A 23,046-nucleotide genomic window follows, 5' to 3' on the forward strand; every position below is an offset into this window, starting at 1 on the left:
TAAGAGACTTATGGGACTGGAAACTCCAGTTTGTGCAGATTAGATTGAAATGCTCAAGAAAAATAATCTACTTTCATCAAATATGAAGAATAGTGGATGCAGCTTTGCACTCTTTCCATTCCATTCAATCAGGACTTCTCCTGTGTGTGTGTTGATAGCTATTACGTAATTCCAGATGGCCTTTGTGCGAGTTGGAGACAGTCAGTCAGTCAGTCAGTCAGTCAGCCAGTCAGTCAGTCAGTCAGTCAGTCAGTCAGCCAGCCAGCGAGTCAGCCAGTCAGTGAGACAGTCAGTGAGTCAGTCAGTCTGTCGAACAGCTGCGCAGTAGAGCCTCATTTTGAAGTTGAGATTTTCTGAATCTGATCTCTTCCTTCTATGTCCGGGCCTCGGCCGGCCCACCAGCTCTTTTGTCTCCCAGCCGTAAAATCATCGTCGTTCTTGCGTTTATTTCCAACCAATCAGCGGAGCGACGTCAGCTACCCGGGGGTTCTTTTTTGCCCCGGCGTCGACACGACGCAGCTTAGCCGCTGTAGCCGCTTCTCTTCCGTTTGTCCCAATTTCCTTTTTATTTTTCGCCTCTAATTTCAGGAATGTCTGCCAGGCATCGGGCGTGAGAGCCATGTAATGGTTTTATGTGCAGCTTGCGAGATCTTTTTTTTCCTCACAGCTGTTCATCTCCAGCTCAGTCGGACCCGATCTGCCACAGAAATGATGGGATTGGACGGAAAAAGAGGCCGAGGCTTCGCTCAGGTCTCAGGGCTGAAACGCGGGCGATCGGGGTGACGTGCCAGAAAACAGACAAGATCACATTGTGTTGATGTCACAGGTCGTTTCCGCTCCAACATCACGTCGGTGCTGCTGAAGATGCCGACTGGCCGCCAGACTGGAGAACTGGCCAACTTGCAGCTCAGGAGCGTTGTACTCAAAGTGGCAATTACATGACTGGCGCTATTATGCATAATAGTGTGTGACACGTATCCCAGGGCCGTTATTATTTCGCCCAGCTGGCTTGATAGAATTATTATAAACTGTGTTCAAGTGTAACCAGAATGATAGGTGCACTGAAACAAAGACGAAATTTAAACTTAAACAGTGAGTCCCGTTGGTCCCGTTCCCGACACACAGACATGCTTTAAAAATGAATCTGACCTGAAGTGGGTTGAATGCCAGCATCTAAATCAGGGGTCACCAACGTGGTGCCTGTGGGCACCAGGTAGCCCCCAAGCACCTCATGAGGAGCCCACAGACCTGTTCGAAAAATTGCACAGCTCGCTGAGCTGCGTCTAAAATTCAATTTTATCCAACCTTGTTAAGTAATTTTTGATAATTATTGAGAACTCATGAGCTTGATAAGTGTCTTCACATAGTAGAGTATCTTTAATAATAATATGTAACTCAGAGAGTTTGTTATTTTAGGAGACTCTAGCAAACTGGTAGCCCTTCATACGGCTCAGGACCCGTGAAGTAGCTCTCAGTGCCAGGAAGGTTGGTGACCCCTGATCTAAATAATAAAGCTCGCTATTTGAAACTGTCTCTGGTGTTCACAACAGGCCAATTAGACAGGAGAAATAGGAAGAAAAAAAAATAGTTTGAAGGTGAAATATCTCTTTAATCCAGCTACAAAGCATATATACATATTATACATACATACATATATTTGGCTTTCAGCATCAAAAGGAACTTCATGTTTTAACAACTGTATGCTAAATATTGATAATTGATGCTGCAAAACTTTCCCCTTGCTGCAGAAAGTCGAACTTTGGCTCCTTTAACGTATATTATTAAACAAAAGTCCTGCTCTGCTGTGGCACCGCCAGTGACCCCTGCAGCAAGAACTCACTTTTTTCTTCTCTCTCCTGTATTTCTTTTTCCTTTTCATTTGACTCCATCCCCCACCCTCATCCTCGGCTCCTTACAGCAGCTGAATAAGCAGTTTGCACACCCCAAAGATAGCATCCAATATATGAGATGTTAACTTTATACAGTATTTAGCCAGAAGCGCTCCCATATGAAAGCCTCCCCTCCAGTTTCAACCAAACTGCACCAACCCCTGAAATGTGTTGATGCAGCACTGATGTCGTGTAAGGAGGGGGGGGGGTTTCGACCAAAGAGTTCAAACAGACTGCAAAGTTGCACTCCGGTCCAAGCTTTGAGTGCAGGCCGTCGTGGCTCTTTTAACGACAGCAGGAGTGGGAAGCGCAGTGATGAACTGGCCATGACAAGTGCACATGAGGAAGTCCTCCCAGGACTGCCGGCAGAGTCCTCGGAGGTCAGGAGCACTTTCCTTTGATTTTTTTTGCACTGTCACGGCGGTGACATCAAAGACGGATGAAGGAGGGGTTGGAGTGGGCAAAGGGTGGAGTCATGTGACAGGAAGCTGCGACTCAAGGTCAGGTCAGAAGACTTTCTTAAAGTCTCTGCAACAGAGTTTGCTGCGTTAGAGCCCAGAGGAAGTATTTGCTCAAGGGAATATAACTGAGAAGATAATATGGCAAACAGGACAATCAGATCTGTGACCTCCCTGCTCTGCGGTCAGCCACACTGTTGTGCCTACACTACTGTTGTGTCGTTGTGCATACATTATTTACAACTAGTATTAACACATTTTTTTGTGGTTTTCTTCTGTGGTTTTTCATTTGAACTTTTTCTTAAACCTATAATTGAGACACTAGCTTCTCCTGCCTCTTTGCCCAGAAACATAGCTGACAGATGACACAATCAGTTTCTTTTCAGATTTGGTTTGAAAAGCGAGATTTCCAAATCAAAATCTGTGTGAGGCAACTGGCGGGGAGCGCCAGCAGATTCTCGTCCCGGGCTCGTGCCGACCATTAGCTCATGTGTCACGATTGTGATGAGGCCACACACATGACGCCGGCGTCCCCGCCAGCCCAGCTGCTCGGCCGGCCAGTCGGTCGGACAGACAGACAGACAGACAGACAGACATCCGCTGGGATCAACCGCCACTTGTCTCAGGCCCTTTTCCCGCTGATGTGCTGGAGCCTGACAGGAAGCTCCGGGAGCATTCATTTGCTGCTAATTCCCAGCCGCCATCAGTCACTGAACGCTGACCCCCCCCCCCCTCCCCTCTACGCACACACACACACACACACACACACACACACACACACACACGCTGGACCCTGCTGTGCCGGGAGTCCTTTGGCGTCTCCTACCGGCTTCGTCTGAACGAAATGATTATCACACTTCAGTTAGCACATGTCACTGAGCTCTGCCTGAGTCTGTCTCCCACTCCAGCACTGACACTTACTGACAGCAGCATCGGTCGCTTTATGCTAATGCATATTGTGGGCGGACGTTTCCGTGTGCGTGCGTGCACGCATGCATGCATGTGTGTGTGTGTGTGTGTGTGTGTGTGTGTGGGCTCCTCCATCCACCAGCCCCCGTCAGTCCACCATGTCAATTCACAATGTAATTTCTGCCTCCCGGACTGCTCAGTCTTACTTTCGGCAACCCTCGACTGTTTTCTCTCCTTCCTCCGCAGAGAGCGGCGACACCTACCAGAGGCAGGTGCTGTCCATCTTCAGCATCGCCTCGGGGATCTGTCTCCTCGGAGTGGCGTGCATGGCTCTCTACCGCCGCAACAAGTGAGTGACACATCAGCAGCCGCAGGGGAGGCAACTTTGACTATTGCAGCTTAAAAACGTGTGTTCAAAACATGAGTCAGGCATTGTTGCCAACTTAGCGACTTTGTCGCTATATTTAGTGTGTGTTCAGACCCCTCTAGTAACCCTGCCAGAGTGTCTCCTTTGGGTCACTGATCTCCAGCAAGATGAAGCAGGAGGGTTGGAAATATGATTAAAATAATCAATCATCAACAGAAGTAAACATATCAACCATTTCTCCCTGGGTCTATGGCTTCCTCCCACAGTCCAAAAACATGCATGAGAGGCAAATTGAAATCTCTAAATTGACCGTAGGTGTGTGTGTGTGTGTGTGTGTGTGTGTGTGTGTGTGTGTGTGTGAGTGAGTGTAAATGATTCCAAAGGTTAAAGGGTAAAAGGTTCCAGCAGACCCCCACAACCTTGAGTACAGCAGTTTATGGAATAGACTATGTAGAAGCAGGTATCGAAATGGATGGATGGGTGGATATGAAACATATTTATTTGTCCCTCCCGCAACATTACTCCTCTCTCCTATGGTCCTACAGTGTCCACGCTAAATCCATGGTACCCCAAAGCTCTTTACATGGCCTCTCATTCACCCATTCACTCACACACTCATTCACCAATGGGTCCATCACAATTACGTGCACATGACCAACTGTGCAAATTAGGTAATAATGTAATTTAGCTACTTTTAGAACAGCGAATAGCTTCTTTCTTGCTGAGGAGGCATTTGGAGGCTTTTAAAGCAAAAGTCATGACACACGTGACACACAAATATTTAGAGGGGTAGAAAGTGAAAGAAGGGTCGATTCAGGAAGAGGACCAGAGCATGGCAGATATTGCTCAGCACGAGCAGGATGTCTCACTGAATAATTGACTGGACTGGAAATGAAGCCGACCCGGGCAGCTCTTCAAATTAAATCTCCATCCGCCGCCAAACAAACGAGATGCTTGGTGACAGCGCAGCTCTAAACAGGCTGTTTCTCCTGCCCTTTTGTTAAAGTCCCTAAATTTTCATCTTTTTTTAGCAGCACTTCACAGTGGGGAAAAAATTGTCTGTCTCTGCTTTTGCTGCTGTTGCTTATCTGGCCTCAAGCTGCTTTGTTAGTCTCGACAAGGTGTCCTGTTTCCTGTTTGAAAGTGAAAAACTCCCCTGCATTTCTAGAAAAAAAGTATTTTCTTTTTAGATTTATTGCTCAGATATTAACTGTAAATTACTAAATGTATGCCCTTATTTATCAAGATGTTGCCCATCTGCCCTTGAGAGTTTTCTCTGATGTTGCTCTTGGTCCCCAGGCTTCACAAAACCAATGAATTGAATGTGGCTCCCTCCCAAGAAAAATAACAGCAACGCTTCAATCAATCTGTCAACAAAATAAGAAACCATGTGCAGATGCATTGTGGGAAGTGTTGTGGGAGCGGGTCGCACACCGGTGTGGAATGGGAAGTGCCCCATGTGAGGCGCTGAATTGTCGTCCTCCACCTCCCTGCACCTGTTTCTTTATTTTCTCTCTCTCTCTCTCTCTCTCTCCCTCTGCAGGAGACACAGGGAGAAACTCCAGGCTCATTTCTCAGACGGACGCAGCCTGAGGGACTGCAGCATCAACACACCTGGCCCACCGTCCAAACCAACCTCTCGGCTCCAGTACAGCCTCCACTTCCCCAAGGTACGGCCCCCAGACCGCCGACGTCCCTCCGCTTCCAGCAGCCGCGTTGATCTGATTGCGTTGATCCTATTCGTACGGGTATGCACGCCTTCTTCGAGAACGCTGCCCCTGACAGGATGATGTACGACGAGCCGCGTCTTATTAACCTGCTGGCTCTCGTGTTGGGTGCAGGCTGAGCGACAGTGCGAGGCTTGTGGCGTGGAATAAAGACGAGGTAAAAACCTGGTCAGCACGCAGGTTTTCAGAGGTTCCTCTGAGGGGGGATTTCAACTGAGTTTGTCCAAGTGATTGGGTTACGGCAAAAAATAAATAAATAAATAATTTTGTATAAGTTTGGACCTGTTTGACGATAGCTCTTCTGGATGCTTCACAAAATGTAGAAACCTAGTCATGTTTCTTCATAGGTGGTTTCATTTCATTACTGTTTGCCATTTTTATGGTAAAGGGCTGTTGCCATTAACTTTTGAAGCGAAGGAGCTCCTCCAGGTTTAGTCTCCACATTGACCACTGCTAATTTGTTTTTTGCATCTAATGACTAAGTTTATGAAATATATCTCGGCATATATCTCGGCAGTTGTTTTAAAAATGGCAGAAATTCATAGCGATAATTTAGCCCCCTAACTCCTGACATCACTAGTTCCCAAACTGTGCTAAACTTTTGTCCAGCAGCGAATTGATACCTGAAAAGCTGCTGTTTTGAACATCCAGAACCGGCACTTCCACAGTGGAAACACAAAGAACCTGTGCAGAGTCTGGCGCCGGCTCCAATTTTGAAACAGTCCCTGCTCGGTGGAAAAGGGCCCAAACCTGAGAGCTTGAGAGAATCTCTGTACAGCTGTCATCGGTCTCCCTGTCTCACCGGGATACCTGGAATGAATCACATATACTAATAATAATCACCACACCTGCAATCGCACCACCAGCTCAACAAGGTGGATTGAAGTTGCCGGCGAAGCAGAAATGCGAAGATATCCTCCTGCTGGGCAGAGTCGACAGGTGGGGGACATAAAAGGGGACGCAGCAGGCGTTCAGACGTGGCACTAAAGCCTCAAGCACTCCTTTCAAGGTGTCGTCAACAGCGCAGTCACCGCAGGTGCCGCTGAACGAAACACTCTTTTAAGATCTGCCAGTCACATGCCACGGCCTCTTTTTCATTTTCCCTCTCTATCTTAATATGTGTTTTTACTGCTTTTTGATTGGCTTAATTGCAAACCGCTTGGAGACGTCCTTGCATCAACCGTTCGTTATCTGCTTGCGCCGAGCGAGCGCAGCCTCCTCTGTCGTCGTTGAGCTCGCAACGCTCGCGCAAAACATTGTAAATGAGCCCTGTGCCTGAGAGAGAACCTGTTCTTGACATGGTGCCGTTTTCTGCTCGCTTGAAATTCCTCCTCTTTCGGCAGCAGCAGCAGCAGCAGCTCTGTTCTGTCGTTCCTGCCTAAGTACTTTGGGCAAATGTAGCTGGCACTGAGACTCTTTAATAATGCAGCAGTGTCTGGTGTCACACTCTGAAACAAACACCCCTGGAGCGAAACCCCACCCACGGAAACCTGCACTTGGCTCAATCTAAAAGATTTTTCTTTTTTTCTTTTTTTCCTTTTTCCATTTTTGAGGTCGTTGTTTGAAACTACAGCTCTGAGCGCTCGACGGCTAACGAGTTCGATGTAAAAGTTGTAGCTGTTAAGTGGCTGCGTTTAATCAGATGTTTAAGTCATGAGGTAAGTAAGCTCAGCGGAGGAGGTGTTCCCCCCCCCACCACTAGTATGCAGTTGAGCACAAACCTTCTTCTTCCTCTTCATCATCTTCTTCTGCATGAGGAGTCCCTCTGCGCAGCAGTCGGCCACTGGTATTACAGCCATGACTGTCAGATGTGGTGATGTAAGCCACAAACAACTTTCAAAATGCTGGATTCAGTAAAGGAGAAGAAACCTGAGGCGGTGAGAGTGAGACACCCAGAGTGACGGGGGAAATGAGAGAAATGACATTTTAAAATGAATGGTTGTGTTTAATGATTTAGGTTTGGGTTTCTTTTTTTGTTTGTTATTTTAGATGTAGCCAGACTGATGCTAAGCGCCAGTATTAGCTTTATAGAAGGCTTTATGTAACACGCAGTGGCATGAAGTGAGCATATATTTGATAAGTGTATAAATATATGAGACCCACCCAGATATACAGTATAGGTCAGCATTTATGAATATTCCCTCTCACAGTTTGTTTTTTTGCAGTAAAATTCAGAAACTTCCTCTCACTCCTGCGCTTCTACCTCAGCACTCCAACGACAACGCTGACAATCTCTGCTTAAATATTTCACGAGACCAAATGAGATGAGAGACGACGCCATTAAGAGCCTCCAAAACAAACGTCAACGTTCTCAAAGCCAATTTTAAAATGTGCAGGAAGCCAATGAAGCGTTTGAGAGACGGAGCTCATGCACTCACGCCTTTTTAGTCCGTGTGGCTGTTGGTGCTTGCAATGGTAGAACTTGTGCACTCCACTGTATCATTTCCTATCGTACAATATGATATCGTAACCTATCATGCCATATTGTATCGTATCGTGTTGTATCGTGATATAACGTACCATACTGTAACATATCGTTTATAACTTTTCGTATGATATAGCGTCATATCCTTCACTCTTCTGCACTAGCAAGCCCAGGCTTTACTGACATTTTCTATCTGCCACTGAGTTAAAGGTTGAAAGAATAGGAGGGTTGAAGGGAGGAGGGAGGAGGAGGAGCACAGTGTGAAGTCGGCTCAAGGTGAGATGTCAAAGCCGTGTGACTCTGAGCAGCCAGTAGGGTGCAGGGACAGAACAAAAGGAGGAAAGATTAAAAAGCAAAGCAGGTTTTTTTTTTTTCTTCATTTTCTCTCTCTTCAGGTTTGACCCCCCGACTGCAGCTTCTCTCCTCCCACTGCCTCAGCGTGCAGCCATCCAGGGAGAGAATATATAAGCTGTGGTGGGCGGAACTGTGGCCCAGGGTTTCTTTCGTCTAGAGGTTGAGTTAGACTGACAAGATGGGCGTGAAAAAAAAAATCACAAATAAACCGGCTTGAAACATTTGCCACAAGGCTCAGCGAGCACTCTGCACTGGAGCGCAGCAATCGGAAGCAACGAGCGAGGCGCCGAGGAAATGATGCAAGCGGAACGCTTGGTTTCTGGAGCACCATCTGTCTGCAGCGACCTGACGTCGCCCCGCTGAACTTGTCTGAACTCAGGGCGGAACACTTTCACCCGTCAAGGTTTCCCACACTGCACAAAGACTTGTGCAGTGTCACGACACGCAGTCTGTGTGCACCTCTCACGTCGACGTTTGCCAGTCTGTCGTCACTACTGCAGCGGCACGCGCTCCTCCTCCTCCTCTCCACTGTACATTTTCTTTATGACGCTGTGACTTATTTTTCCACAAGGAGGCACTCTGCAAGAAAACAGCCCCACCCGCCGACCCCCTAAAAAAACAAAACAAAGAGTATTGCCATGTTAAAATCCTCCCACCTCATCCGGGAGCTGAATCAACACCTCTCTGGTGAGGTAAGATGTAGTGCTTCTAAAGTAAAAAAAAAAAAAAAGAAGAAGAGAGAGAGAGAGGCAAGAAGCCCAAGAGATGCGGTGCAGTGAAAAAAGATATTCGCAACATGAAGTAATAAGGGCAGACTGTCTGGGAAAGACAGCCGACAGAAAAAAATGAAACCCCAAACCCCACACGGCTTCTCTTTCCATTAGCTAGGAGCAGCCTTTGTGGTAACTAACTAGTTTGGTCGTAGCTTAAAAGCAGTCACATTCATTCGCCCCGCGGGGGGGAAAAACAAAGTTGCGGGTGAGGATGCAGCTCGAAAACTGCATGGAGATAAAAAAAAATAATAATAATAATAACAATAATAATAGTAATACTGACAGAAAGGGCGTCAGAACAGAGCTCCGTGTTCCAAAATCCTCAAAAACGCGTTATATCAAGTTTGAATGAAGCTGCGGTGCACCACCGACTGCGTTCTGTTCCACCTCGTCAGTGTCACGGCGCTCCCAGGTCAACACGCTCTCCACCACACCCTTCTGGTTTGCAGCAGGACCGGAGGCGCTGGACTCTGGTGGGTCTGTTCGACATGACAAAGAGGGCGGGGCCTATCGAGATTCAGCCTGAAGCATTAATAATACAGTCCGGGAACTTTAAAGGCAGGAATTTGTCCCTAAAAGCCTTGTCTTGTTTGACAGAAACTATAAAAAACAAACAAAAAACATGAGCCGGTGCAAATAGGAAATGTATATTTCTGTCAACAGTCGACAAGTCCGAATGTGTGTGCACGGAAGCGTTTCATTCCCCAAGAAGCGATTAACATTTCGATACCAGGTGCGGACGAAAATTGAGTTTGCTATCGGCCCGGAGAGATGACACGTCTTGCGTAGTGCAACTGCCGGCTGCTTGTGCCGCTGACGCCCGCCAGACTGATTGTCCTTCATGATGTACGTTCAAATATATTCTATTATGTGCAGCTCGGGACCTGCGACTTTATGGTAATCCTGGGAAGCTTAATGCTGCTCCAAATGCAGAGATTTTCCCCACTGCCTCATTACGTGGATTCCTCTGTTCTCCCATCCGGCCTCTTTTTATTTCTTCCTTGAAAGCAAAAACAAATGGGGAAAAAAATCAACAAAGCACCTTTTTCATGTGAGGTTTTATTATGTTTTATTTCCACCGAAGTTTGCCTATGTAGTTGTTTGCACTTGAAATACGCCCATGTTGCAATGTGTTTATCCAAAGCTTCCACAAGAGCCCGGAGACAGAGCTAAAGTAGGCGGGGACAACTCGCACAGGTAACTCCACACTGGTGGGGTTCGATACTGTCAGGCATATTTAGTTAGAGGATTTAATCCATTTTTATCCTTTCATATATTTCAATATACAGCACTTTGGTTACCACTGTGTTTTTTTAAATGTGTTGTATAAATAGCGGGGGCGACACGGTGGCGCAGTGGTTAGCGCTGCTGCCTCACAGCAAGAAGGTCGTGGGTTCGATTCCGGGGCCCGGGCCTGGGACCTTTCTGTGTGGAGTTTGCATGTTCTCCCTGTGTCTGCATGGGTTCTCTCCGGCTTCCTCCCACAGTCCAAAAACATGCATGTGAAGTCAATTGAACATTCTAAATTGTCCGTAGGTGTGCATGTGAGTGTGAATGGTTGTTTGTTTCTATGTGGCCCTGCGATGAACTGGCGACTTGTCCAGGGTGTCACCCTGCCTTCGCCCTATGACAGCTGGGAGAGGCTCCAGCAGACCCTGAATAGGAATAAGTGGGTATAGAAGATGAATGAATGAATATAAATAGAGTTGATTGGCGGATTGGTTGATCGATCCGGTACCAAGTCAATACAGGGCGAGTATGACCGACACAGATGCTTTCAATAATTAAGGTCGATGCGTCATTTAATTAAATCTGAATATGACTCTGAGTTAATTAAAAGACAGGAGAGAATTGTGTCAAAGCCTTTTAGGTCGATAGAAAATACTTCTCCACATGCACCAATCAATCAATGGCTTTCTCACCTCAGAGCAGCAGTCCTCATTAGGACATGGTCGTCTGCCATCTTCCATTATTTATTTATTTTTCGCCTTGGAATTTTGGAATTGTCTCAGTAACTTCTTGAGGAGGAGGAAAAAAATATTTTATTCCAATTTTATGGAGAGCTAGAAATCTATTGCTGTGAGGCTCTCGCACAGACAGCCAGTTTGTCTCTCTGATGAAGCTGCAGCAGGAGAGAGGCTGAAACTAGAGTATTGATCTAATTACCCTGGTATTGATCGATCGCTGCCAATACCAGCATTGGTATCGATATCTTCAATATTTGGATCGGTACGCCCATCACAACCTATTTATTTTGTTTCCAGTGCTCAGACATCCTCCTCATGGACATTCCTCTCTTTCTTTTTGCTGCGGTAATTGCTCCAGCAAGAGAGGCGCTGGCCGCCCGCAAGGCAGCCCCAGACAGTGGCCGCTTCCATCACCCGTTCTCTCGCTCAGCCCGGTGTGAGACGGCGACTCCCCTCCGGGAGAGTCAAAGGTGCGAGTCGTGACCAAAAACAGGCGCGCGAGGATCCGCGAGCAGCTCTTAGCGCGAGCTTAATGATGTGCAGACGCACGCAGGCAGACGCAAGGGCGGCAGCGCGAGAAGCCCCGAAGAACAGAATTATCTTGTGACTTAGCGACTCGCACGGAAGCCTCTAGAGGCGAGGCGAGGACGGAAGGCCCCTTTGTAAGATAATGGTGGTTTTCATATTGATAAGAATAATAAGCGGAGTGGCGGGGGTGGGTGAGGAGGATTTTTTTTGAAGGCAGCCATTAATGTAACCATGTGTTGGATTAATTCCCGCGTGCAGCAGCCGGAAAGCGACGCAACGCAAAGCAAAGAATGCTTCCCTAATCTTCCTCTGGAAAATGTAAAGTGTAATCAAAGACAGCATGACTGAAGGTGGGAAATAAATGAGGGAAGGAGCGACCTCGGCCTGAGCAGGGGATTTTCACCGCTGAGCCGCAAACCGCTGTCTCGCCCGCTCGTGTCCTGCGTCGCCTTGTTTCGAGGTTGTTTATCCCACACAGGACAACGTTCACGTGATGAACTCAAGCCTCCTGCCTTGATTCTTTTGCAGAGCTGCGCTCCACATGGATTGGTGGTCAAGAACGGCATGGCGGCACTGGGCGTGTCCACAGCAAACTCGCCCATCCTCAGCAGAGCGCTGTCCAAGGGGAAACGCTTCAGGTAAGAGCTACACTCATCGCAGTTTGCGTGTGACTTCCTCTCTGCCAGCAGAACTGTAGCCCACTCCCATTGCCAACACCATGTCGCTAAACAGCAGATTGTAGGGAGCAGACACTAGGTGATGCTAATAATTGGAATAGCCTGCTAAATATCTTGGATTGTCATTCACTGTAAAATAAAACAAGTCAGGGAAGAAAGACCAACGATGGCCCCTTCCAGCTGCTGTCTTCTTCCTTTCTTCACTTTGACCACAAAGCCGCAGTCATATCTGTTTCATCCTCAGTACAGATATATATGGATTTTGGTTGCACATCAAACTAAGACAAAACAGGAGAAACCGGGTTAGCGCTCAATAGCACAAGTGCCTTTCTTTACAAGCCCAAGGCGCTGAGCGACAAGGCAGAAAGTAGGTCTGCTGCTTCATTCCTTCAATCATTTTATTGATTCAAACAGGTTGAAAGAAAAAACAAAAAAATGAATAAAATATGTAAACATGCTTGGGCAAAAAAACACAATTCTATAACAACATAAGTAACTACTCTATATTTCACAGGGTGTAGGATGAAAATGGACATTTAGGAGGACGTTGAAAATGCTGACAATTGTCTGCGCTCACATAAATAGGAAGAACAGCGCACCATCTTAGAAAATCAGACGCATCACACACAGTTCGTTAGGACGACGGCCCACTTAAATTGCAAATGTTCAGTTGAACAGCAAAAGGCGAAAGGAGGTTTTTCCAGCAGCCTCGTCAGCTCAACCTGCAGGACGGACGTCTTGGAGCCGTGCGCTCTTTTGCGGCCGTGTAAACCAAAAAAAAAATCATTCCCGATGACATTTTCTTCGTTCTGTTGGTTGTGTACCTGCTTGTGCTGGGCCCCCCTGCCTTCCTCTTTTGTTACAGTGCTGTATAAACATACACAGATTCTACATTTCTAGGTAGGAGGAAGGAGCAAGACTGGGATGCACTCATGAATAGACAACTGTGTCGCTGGAACCGAGGAAAAGAGGTCACAGGGAGTTTTTTGTTGTTGTTGTTGACAAGCTCACAGTGAAGACCCCACAGGGCTATTCATCACTCTTCTTCTTCACTTTTTTTTTTTTTTATTTTCTAATGGACCGCTGCTGCCATGTCGCACAAAGGTTTTTTTTTTTTTCGTTCTTAGTTGTCACTTGTGGCCGCAGGGATGCCGCATTCGTGTTCTTCATTTGTCATTGGTATTTTTTTTTTTTTTACTATTATTCTCCACAGTGGCATGCAGGTGCCTCATGGAGGGCAGCTGACAGTCAATCATCTGATTTGCTTGTTTTGGAAAGCAGAAGGAGGCAGTGGATGGAAAGAGGGGTGAGAGTGTGTGTGGTCAGGATTGTGATGGATGATCTGGAGAAGCTTTCAGCCGTTGACCTGAGAAACTGGACCCCATTGTTCGCAATCAGGGAGGAAAAAAAAAAACAGCATGCCATGAAAGCACGTCAATATGGTCCATCAATATCACTGCGAAAGGTTGGATGACCATCGCGGGGGCTCTTTCACTGCGGAGGATCACGTGCAGACCCCTGACTCATCTCGCCGAATGGTGACTTTATCTGTAGCTACGGTGAGGTTGCTTCAGTAAATGAGGATGAGAGGGCGGAGAGGTCTGAAGGTCAAGAGCCAACTATGCAACTCACACGGGGAGTCTTTGAGGTTAGTGCGTTAGCCTCGCCGCGCTAACGCGACTTAATGACGGCAGTGAGGATGTTTCAGTCGACTCTGAGTGAGTCAACCTGATTGAGGACGACAGCCTGGTTTAAAGCGCATCAACACTGGTTAGAACTGTGGATTTGCATGGCAGGTGTGGATATGATGAAAAATGCTCTATATTTTGCGATGGCCACTCGCGGTAGTGCAGTTAAAGATAATTGATTATCTGCCATTCCACAAACTTCATGGCACATCATTGCAGATTTGAAGATCCGATATTCTGCAAAATTCACTTCACCAGGTGTCAACTCCACCCTCTGACACCGCCTTGTTTTTGAACCTCTTTGCAGGTGCAACATGTGGAACATGTTGCAAGAAAGAAAGCAGGACGATGTTCACACAGGCCTGAATAGGCTGTTTTCTGGAGCTCTGTGAAGTCTTTTGTTTTTGCCCACAATGAAAAGCAAAGGAACACAACATGACACCTTTAAGAATTGTAGATCACAATACTGTCAAACATTGACAAAGCTTCTTCCGCTTCCCCCCTGAAGCTTTTCCTACATTTTTATGTTTACTAATTGCTTTGCTGGCAAAAAGTCTTCGCGGAAGCGGCGCAGCCGTACTCGATGCATCATCATCAAACTGCCAATAATCAACGATTGGCTTTTCGCTCGTAACAGGATCAATCAGCTGAGCCGCCCTGTCACGGTTATTATACAGGAAATGATTGTCTCATCAGGTTAGTCAATATGCTCAAGTCTTGTCAGCGAGTATGAGATCTTCAGCCAGACGGTTATTAGAAGTGATGTGCGGAGGGAACCCCGCCGTGGCGGAGGCTGCTTGTCTTGTTGGATCTGCTGTCGGACTTCTCAGGAAACACTAATTCTCCCCACGTGTGTCTAATAAAGCTACAGAAACAAGGAAATGATGAACGTGTCTGTCTTGCAGCAATGCACTTTGCAGGGGGTGGTTCTTTTTCTCTGCTAGCGCAGCTCCAAAACTAGAAGGAAAGTCAAATCAAGCAGGGAATTGTCATTATCATTTTTTTTGTGTTTGCTGCCCTGTAACCCAGCAGCTGTTCTTTGCTTGGCCACACACTCCAAGTAACCTCTGCTCACGGCAGAAATTCAAGTGGCTGATCAAAGAGGGTGACATCCTTCGGAGGTGTTTCCGTGCTTCAGGAGATTGTTTGTTCTGTCATGAAACGCTCTCAGTAGAGGCCCACCGCTACTTTTGATTCACATCCGATGTCACTGCTCCGCTGCCGTAGTTGTGCAGGGATTGTGCTTTCAAGTCGATAATGTGCTTGCTGGCGTCGGAGCAATTTTGAAACAATCTCGCAGAGTGCACTTCTGCTCCTCCTGACTGACACCTCCGTCTTTTCTGGACACTCTGTCTTCTGACGCTCAGAACTCTCTGATTCTTTGAACTCTTTGACACTGAGATCAGGAGGAATCATGTCGACATTTGGTGAGGCGCTGCATTTTTCCTTTGAGCCAACACAAGGTCAACATGTTTGTGACCAAGATTTGAAAAAAAAAAAAAAAAAAAATCAACATTCTGCCACGAGCTTTGCACCGTGGGCGTTTGGAATCTATTAACCTTGAGCGTTGTTGTGCCGATTCATTCTGCAATATTGATATATGTGATATCAAACGTGTCAAATTTTTTAAGGTATTTACAGAGGGACACTTGCATAGCAGAGACTAGCCAACCGCGAGACGGATCCTCGGTCACATGGGCAGCTTTTCCTGCTCTGCAGCAAAAGAAAGTGAAGCCTGCGTTGAAGTGTCATTTTGTATCCAGTCCAGCAAATTTATATAATGGCCATAAAGCTGCACTCCCTTCACCTTTAAATGAACAGTTCACCAAAAAATACCCATATTTTGCTACTCACAAACATGAGCCTATTAACATTTTCTTATTTACCGTCCGTGAGTTTCACAGAGAAAGACAAAGAATTTCAGTCAGGTGGAAGATTGTAAATAATTAAATAAACCTACTGAAAAAGATCCACAGTGCTATTCTATTCTCAAAATGTCAAATTTTGAATGAACTGTCCCTTGAAGCTTCTGTCAAACATGATCCCACTGCATGTGTGGGTCTTTATTTGGTACGGAACCAGAGAGGAAATCATCCCGACAACCTTCCCCTGTGTGTTTTACCTCTGATCTGCTCCCGGCTGCAGTTTGTTCTCTCCGCTTGAAAAAAGTCCATGACAAATTATTCAGCATTTATGTAAATGTAATTGCTCAGTGGCAAATAAATATTCTCTTTACATAGATGCAGGAAGCCACTCTGACGCAGGGGCTTCAAACATCCAAAGTTATTGCCGCACACGGTGCTTTGTTTCACATTCATGCATTTAAACAGAAAGTTTTTTCCAGTAGGTCCATTCATTTCACTGGAGTTGCTCACCTGGTGCATACACAAAAAAATTCAGGAATCCTGAAGCATGTGCAGTCGCGTCACTTCCCATCATGCCTCTGTAACTCCCACAATGCATCAGAATGAGCCAAGACACGGCACATGACTTGACTCTGTTCTGTGGATTTTTTCTCAGCCTTTATACTTTTTAAACAGATTTAAAGTCCATGACTTCACAATATACAATAGAAAGATTTATCATGAACAATAATTTTTGTCTGATGGGTTCTTTCAATCGTTTTTTAATTTTATATTGCGATCAATGGGGAAAAAAGGCTTTTTTTGGCCGCATGGAATTTTTTGGCTGCAGTACCTTGAGTGGCCACTAGAACAAATTGCTGCCTGAGTTTCGGCACTGGCTTGGTTTCAGTTAAGGTGCACTTAACTGCTGAACTCTAACATCTTTTTAGGCAATGCTTTTTGAGGTTGGCAGCATTTTTTTTTTTCCATGCAAAAATGCTGCAAACTCATGCCAACGTCTGCATGTCGGCTTCCAGAAGCAGCTCCCTGTCGCTGAGTCCCGGCCAGAGGCGGAGGGAGAACCACGACTCCCGGACGCCGCCGGTTCCCAGAGAGAAGCACAAAATAGCCGCTAACCTCATCGACGGCTCCAAAGTGAGCGGCCACGTCTACAGGCCTTTGGAGGCGGATGACTCACCAGACACGTCCATGAGAAGGTGAAGCTACTTTCACTTTCTCTCTCTCTCTCTCCCCCCCCCCCCCCCCCCCCACCTTGTTAGCTTTGTCATATTTGTTCATTTTTTCTGTCTCTCTCTCCCTCCCCCTCCCCTGGGTGGAGCCAGTTAAAATAACCAACGCGCCGGTGTCGACCGGGCCGAGGTGAAACTGCGGTGGCAGGGAGATCATTTCCCGCAGAATTGAGTTTGCGACCGAAACGGTCTGAGTTCAAATCTGTGAACGGGGGAGGTTCTGTGAAATCTGATCCGGGGAAAATAAATTAGATCTGCTGAAACCTTCCTTCAGCCGGGGCTGTCACAATTCATTTGGGGAGCTCGCTTGATTCGAGCAGCATGGCAGTGCCAGAGAATCCGGCGTCGAGCGTCTCCAACACACACAGGCGTCGTCTTTTTTTTTATTTTATCAGGGCTGAAAGAAGAAAAACAACTAATTAGCGGATTACACACGATCTCTAGGCCGTCCAGCTCCGTTCGGAGTCGGGTCCACGCTGCCAGGATTCCCCCCCGTCAGACGAATAATTATTTTTTCCGACAATCGCGATCTGAGGCGCGAGGTCGCATGGGGTCGCTGCGCCGTTGATTTGACGGCGGATTTATTTCAAGTGTTTTCACAGTTTTTTTTTCTCAGTGTCACCTCAGGATGGGCCCACTCCCCGTTTTCTTTCTTCTTTCTCTTCTTTTCTTGCAACCAGCAGCCAAGAGCAGCCGCTGGCGCCGGTTCACCAGACCAGGCTTGGCGAAGCCGCGTGCTGCCAGTTGGCGATCCGTCGTAAAAAAAATATGAAAAGTGCCTCGGCGGGTGACCTCAGCCGACACTGGTTCCGGAGAAAATTGGAGGCCGACCCGAGATCCACTGGAGCGCCGTGTGTTACCACACAGGATTGTGTCCTCTGGAGGGGAAGGGTAGAAAAGGCCTGATTTGTATGAAAGCAAAGTTGCATTTTATCACTATGACGTCTCTCTTCCCATCGTAAACAAGATTTATTGTTACATAAGGAGCACTGTGGTGGGGAAAAAAAAAAAATCAACTCGTTGAATTTCACGCCTGCTTTTTTTTTGAAAAATGAAATAAAGCCGGAGCTTAATGTCAGGCGGCACCGTCGGCGTGTTTCCTTTAAAGTTACCCCGAAAACAGAGAATTATCTCGGGTTTTATTTGCAGACGCGGAAAAAACAAAGCAAAAAAAGAGACATAATGTTAAGGTGTAAAAAAACAAACAAACTCTGCTTAGCATATGACTCAGAAACAGCCCCAGTTTGCTGGCGGCTGTCGGGCAGCTTGAGTGTCATTAAAGCGGCGCCGCCGTCGTCCCTCGTGCGCTCCAGCCTCACCCCCAGGAAGTGGCGAGCGACGCTCTCATCAAGCTGATAGAGGCTCTCGCCGCTGCCAAAAACTCTTCGTGTGACCCATTTCCATAATTTACATTTTTAACCAAAGCGCAACAGAGCCCGGTGGTGGCGGCGACGGGGCCGTTTGGCCTCCTTTTGTGCAAACGTGCGCAAACGAGGCAAAAGAAAACAACAGAAACTCCTGCAGGAACTTCCTTCCCAACCTGTAAATTGCAACCTTTCCCCGAAAGACGTCTGATCTTGAGGAGCACATTGAAAAAAAAAAAAAATTCCCTCCGTACGATTTAAGAATTTAGATCTCATCAGCCATTGATGATTCTCTTTGCATCTCCCCTCAGTCGGGGGCGTCTCGCGGGTTTTCGGCAGCGGCGCCGCCATGACGCTCGCTCGCTCGCTCGCTCGCTCGCTTGCACCGCCGTAACAAGTGAGTGAGCTCCCCGCCTCTCCCAACCTCGCCTTGTTGCCATGGATACACCCTCTTATCTCTCAGAAGTGAGAAATGGTTGGTGGAGGGAAGAGTGAGAGATGGAAGGAAGGAGGAACGGAAAGAGGGAAGGAAGGAAGGAAGGAAGGAAGGAAGGAAGGAAGGGGAGGGTTGGTGGGGGGTACTGCGTGCATGGAGATGATAAGGGCGGTGATAGAGAGAGAGAGAGAGAGCGCATGCGTCATGGCGGGAAATGAAGAAGAGCAGAAAGGTAGCAAACAATCAGCAGCGAATTCTCCCGTTTTTTTCCCCTCCGACCTTCTTTGTGACAACAAACCCCCGCCGAGTGTTGTCACTTCCATTATCCAGTGTCCAAACACAGACTGACCCGTCGCAAAGAATTGAAAGCTGTTGGTGTTTTTGATGCAGGAGTTATTTTTAGACACCTTTTCTTAATCTCAGGCTCGCGGTCGCACCCTTAATAGCAGGAGTGAGTGGGAGAGTAATTTCATTATTCAAAGTTGGTTACGCTGCAAACAGTCTCCGCAGGCTGACAGCAACACCGGCTCTGTCCCCCAGGTGGCGCCGGCTCCGCCTCGAAATGCAAACGGCGTCTCCGGCAACTGCATTAAGTTGTGTGCAAATCTGCAGAACTCGGCCACTTGACTCGGGATGAATCGCCTCCGCCGGCGAGCGGCGCCGCCTCACCGGCCTGCTAATGTCTTCCTGATACTTTATCTGCTTGAGATTCATCGCGTCGGGGTGCACAGTCATGCCGGCGCTGCAGACTGGAGCCCCCCCCCCTCAATTTAAAGGGCCAGCGCGTCGCCTTTTCGCAGGATGTCTTGACGTGATGAAATTACTTGTGTGCTCATTCAGGTTTAGTCAAATCGTTGGAATGAATAATAAAACTTTTATGTTTAGCTCACACATTTGCCCTGTTGCCCATGGTGAGTGGTTGAATTTAGATATTGGATTGACCCCTCTTGCATGTTGTGCTGCCATTTATCTGCAGCGGCCCACAACTTGAACTGAAAGTTTGTCAGAATTGGCTGATAATTTAAATTTGTTGTTTAAAAGTGTTGCTATTGTTTGAATGTCACATAACAACATGGCCTGCTCGGCACAATACCGCACATTCTCAATATGTTGTACTGTATATTTTCATTGGTTGTTGCGAGATGCTACTGGAATATCACTTTCTTGAAATCTTGCATTATCCGTGTCTTTTCGTTTCTTCTTAAAAGATTTAAATGGTAAATTAATTTTTCCAGCGATTCGCTCCGTCCAGGGCAAAAAGAAAAAAAAATAAACCTTGACAGTGTGTTTGTAAAGCCTCAAATCTTGAGTAAGCCAGCCATCAGAGAGAGGGATTTTTGCAGTTTATGCAACTTTCCATTCGCAAACTCACTGCTCACGCCGAGGATTATGACTAATTACCCGAGATTATGAGGCGGGGAAAAACAACATTACCTCGTTAATGGCAACTGTCGATGTGAGCGACTCGTCGAAGTCGTGAGGAGGTGGAGGAGGAGGAGGAAGAAGAGGGGGAGGAGAAAGAGGAAGAGGAGTAGGTGAAATTAGTGCCTGGAGGGAACACCTCCCCGACGGCGGCGAGGTCACTTGAGGTCACCGTCATTCTCAACCTTCTCTTTTCCTCTCCTCTTGCCGCAGGTACAACTCTGCCGGCGAGCGAGTGGGCGCTCTGCTGGCCAGGACCTCCCTCTGCCACCTGGCGGGCAGGAAGGGCTGGACCGAAGTGCCCTGCACCCGCCTGGACGGGAGCAGCGCCCCCCTGCCACCCACCCTGCGCACCCGCTCCGTCCCCATCATCCCCTCGCTGCAGGCCTGCGACGTCAAGGGCGCCGATGCCGACGCCCTCGGCCACAGCCGAGGAGGCCTCCTCAGGTGGCACCCCCTGCTGGCGGCAAGGAAGCCGGCCACGCCCGTTAGCCATTCCCCCCGCCCCTCCGCCGAGAGCGTCCCGCCACGGTCAGAGAGGGGCCTGGGCTCCGCGCGGGCCCCCCGCTCGGTGGAAATTGCGGCTGAACTGGCGCAGGAATTGAAAGAGCGACGCCTTTGCAGCCCCGCAGAAATGTCCTGGTGTCAGAGCGAGAGCCGTGGAGGCGGCGGCTCAAACGCTCAGCCTTCCCGGGCCGGGCCGGCCACTCGAGGTTTGGCGCTGGCGGCAGGCCAGAGAGAGGCCCAGGGACAGAGCCAAGGGCAGCCGTCCCCGGTGAGCGGACCCGCAACCTGCCCGTCGGCCACCGGGGGAGCCGTCTGCAGAGGGAGCGGAGGCGCTCGGGCCAAGCCCTCCGCCAGCTGATTGGATTCACCGTGCGGAGGCTTCGAGGACAGTGTTTCACTGCGTGACTGAGCGTAGCCGCGGCCAACCGGTTGGACCAGGGCCGTGCGGCCGCGCCGACCAATCACGGGACAGCTTGTTGATTTTCGCCAGACTTGAACCGCCGGGCGGCGGGAGTCGAACACCGCAGTCGACTCCGCCTTCTCAGAGACGGACGGACGGACAAAAACAAACAGACACACACACAAAAAAAAGAGACAAACAAAAGCACACGTTGTGAATAAATGTGACCGGAGGAAGGAAAGAACAAAAAAAAAAGCCTGACTGGAGTGGGAGCTTGGCTTTGACGCCGTGACGAGAGTTTAAAAAAAGAGAGAAAAAAATGCGGAAAAGTAAAAAAAAAACATGCCACTATTTACAAAGAGCTCTTACTTAGAAACCAAAATAGTGTGTCATCTCTATGTTGTTTCTCTATTGTAAAGAAATGAAATTATATGTCATATTATATATGTCATATAGACGTATATATATTTGACAGCAATTGTGACAAAAATAAAGACTAAGATAACGGTGTTCGTTCGAAGCCTCGTCTCCGGCCGTGTTTGCCATGGGTGTTTTTTTTGTTGGTTTTTTTCCGTTTGTTTTCGCCTTTCAAACTCCCAACCAAACAATCACGTCTTGCAAGTCTGGAACAATGTGATGCTTCGCAGGGCTTCAATGCCAGGCACCTTTTGCCTCCGCAGCCGGGGGCGGGTTGCAGCCTTCGCTTCTTAATCATTTCAGGGCGGATTTAATCATGCACCTGTTTAGCCGTCCACATTATCCCCCACCATTAAAACAGCCTCGCTAATTGAGGGGAGCTCATTATTTTTGCTCAGCCGGCTCTTCGTCAGGTGCTCCTCTGCGTGTGTGTGTGTGTGTGTGTGTGTGTGTGTGTGTGTGTGTGTGTGTGTGTGTGTGTGTGTCGATGGGAGATGTTTGATGATGCAGTATATGATAGATATATTGATATATGAAAGATATAAATAAAGAAAACGCGTCACACTGTGAGCGGTCGGAGGATTTTAGAGGTTTTTGAAGGCGTTAATATAAATATGTGTTGTGATGCTTTCCATGCATTTTAAACTGTGCAGTAATGAAGTTTGTTGACAGCCAAGGTTTTCATGTTTTTATTGATGAAAAAAACATGAGTTTACCAGCCAGATTACCTGGCTATCTATCTTCGACTATCTGTCGAAGATAGATTATACTGAACTTCCTTCAACCCTGAGAGCAAATTAGGTTTAAAAAAAAAACAACAACACATTTATCAATATTTAGATTCAAGGTTTCCAACAGTGAGACCTGAAACGTTTGACTGCGTGTTCCAGGTGTCTGCAAATTTACGCCATCCCTTTTATTCTTCACAGTGTGAGTTCATGTCTGCGCTATCACCACTAATTGCCGTATTACTAAGGAACCTGAAAAAAGTGAGAAGAGCAACAAATTCCCCTAGAGGTGAAAATGAGCTTGCGCAGTACCTTCCTAACAGGATCTCATGCCCTGCTGCACACCTCGAGAAGATTTCATCTTTTCCTCACACTCCACCAACGCAATTTCTTTCTTGGAAGAAGGATGTGTTTTATGCACAAGATGTGTTAATGAAACCACTTTAGTGTTCCCGATTGATTTTGTATCCTGGACTTCAGTGGAGCTGGGTTGAGTGATTGGTCGTTGAAAAAAACTCAGTCAATCTCCATAATGAAGCATATTTAACCCTATGTTTGCAGCTTCCTGCGGGGAAAAAAAACACAGAACTCTCTTTTAGCACCTTTTTAAAAAAAAAAGATCACTTGGAGAGAAATGTTTTGCACCCAAAACAAGCAGCCCGACTTATTCACATCTCATACATCAATATTACTAGTACTATCATTAGTAGTAGTAGTAGAAGTAGTAGTACTAGTACAAGTAGTAGTTATTGTTGTTCTTTGTATCTCTGAAACGTGTCTTTTGAAGGAGTATCTCTCCTCACTGCTGAGAGACATGGAGGGAAAACATCCGGACTTTGATCGCAATTTGCACTAAGTGTTGGAAACAACGTCTCAGGCAGCACAGTGAGGTCGAGCCAGGACTTTAAGTGACTCG

At 47.3% G+C, this 23,046-nt stretch overlaps 2 protein-coding genes across 2 annotated transcripts in view; both read left to right on the plus strand.

Annotated features, from left to right (window-relative positions):
- nrg3b (neuregulin 3b) overlaps nucleotides 1-22,092 on the plus strand; it is a 214,744-nt gene extending 192,652 nt beyond the window's left edge. Inside the window, exons 5-9 of the mRNA XM_076028137.1 lie at nucleotides 3,503-3,605; nucleotides 5,167-5,293; nucleotides 11,926-12,035; nucleotides 16,644-16,823; nucleotides 20,292-22,092. Coding sequence (XP_075884252.1) covers nucleotides 3,503-3,605; nucleotides 5,167-5,293; nucleotides 11,926-12,035; nucleotides 16,644-16,823; nucleotides 20,292-20,943 — 1,172 coding nt within the window. The 3' untranslated portion in view covers nucleotides 20,944-22,092. The remainder of the gene's footprint in view (nucleotides 1-3,502; nucleotides 3,606-5,166; nucleotides 5,294-11,925; nucleotides 12,036-16,643; nucleotides 16,824-20,291) is intronic.
- cep55l (centrosomal protein 55 like) overlaps nucleotides 14,102-23,046 on the plus strand; it is a 44,974-nt gene continuing 36,029 nt past the window's right edge. Inside the window, exon 1 of the mRNA XM_076028140.1 lies at nucleotides 14,102-14,105. The gene's annotated coding sequence lies outside the window, so the exon portion shown is untranslated. The remainder of the gene's footprint in view (nucleotides 14,106-23,046) is intronic.

The sequence above is a fragment of the Nelusetta ayraudi genome, unplaced genomic scaffold (assembly GCF_046127955.1).
Source record: "Nelusetta ayraudi isolate G7.1 ecotype Tasmania unplaced genomic scaffold, CSIRO-AGI_Nayr_v1 ptg000022l, whole genome shotgun sequence".
Taxonomy (NCBI): domain Eukaryota; kingdom Metazoa; phylum Chordata; class Actinopteri; order Tetraodontiformes; family Monacanthidae; genus Nelusetta; species Nelusetta ayraudi.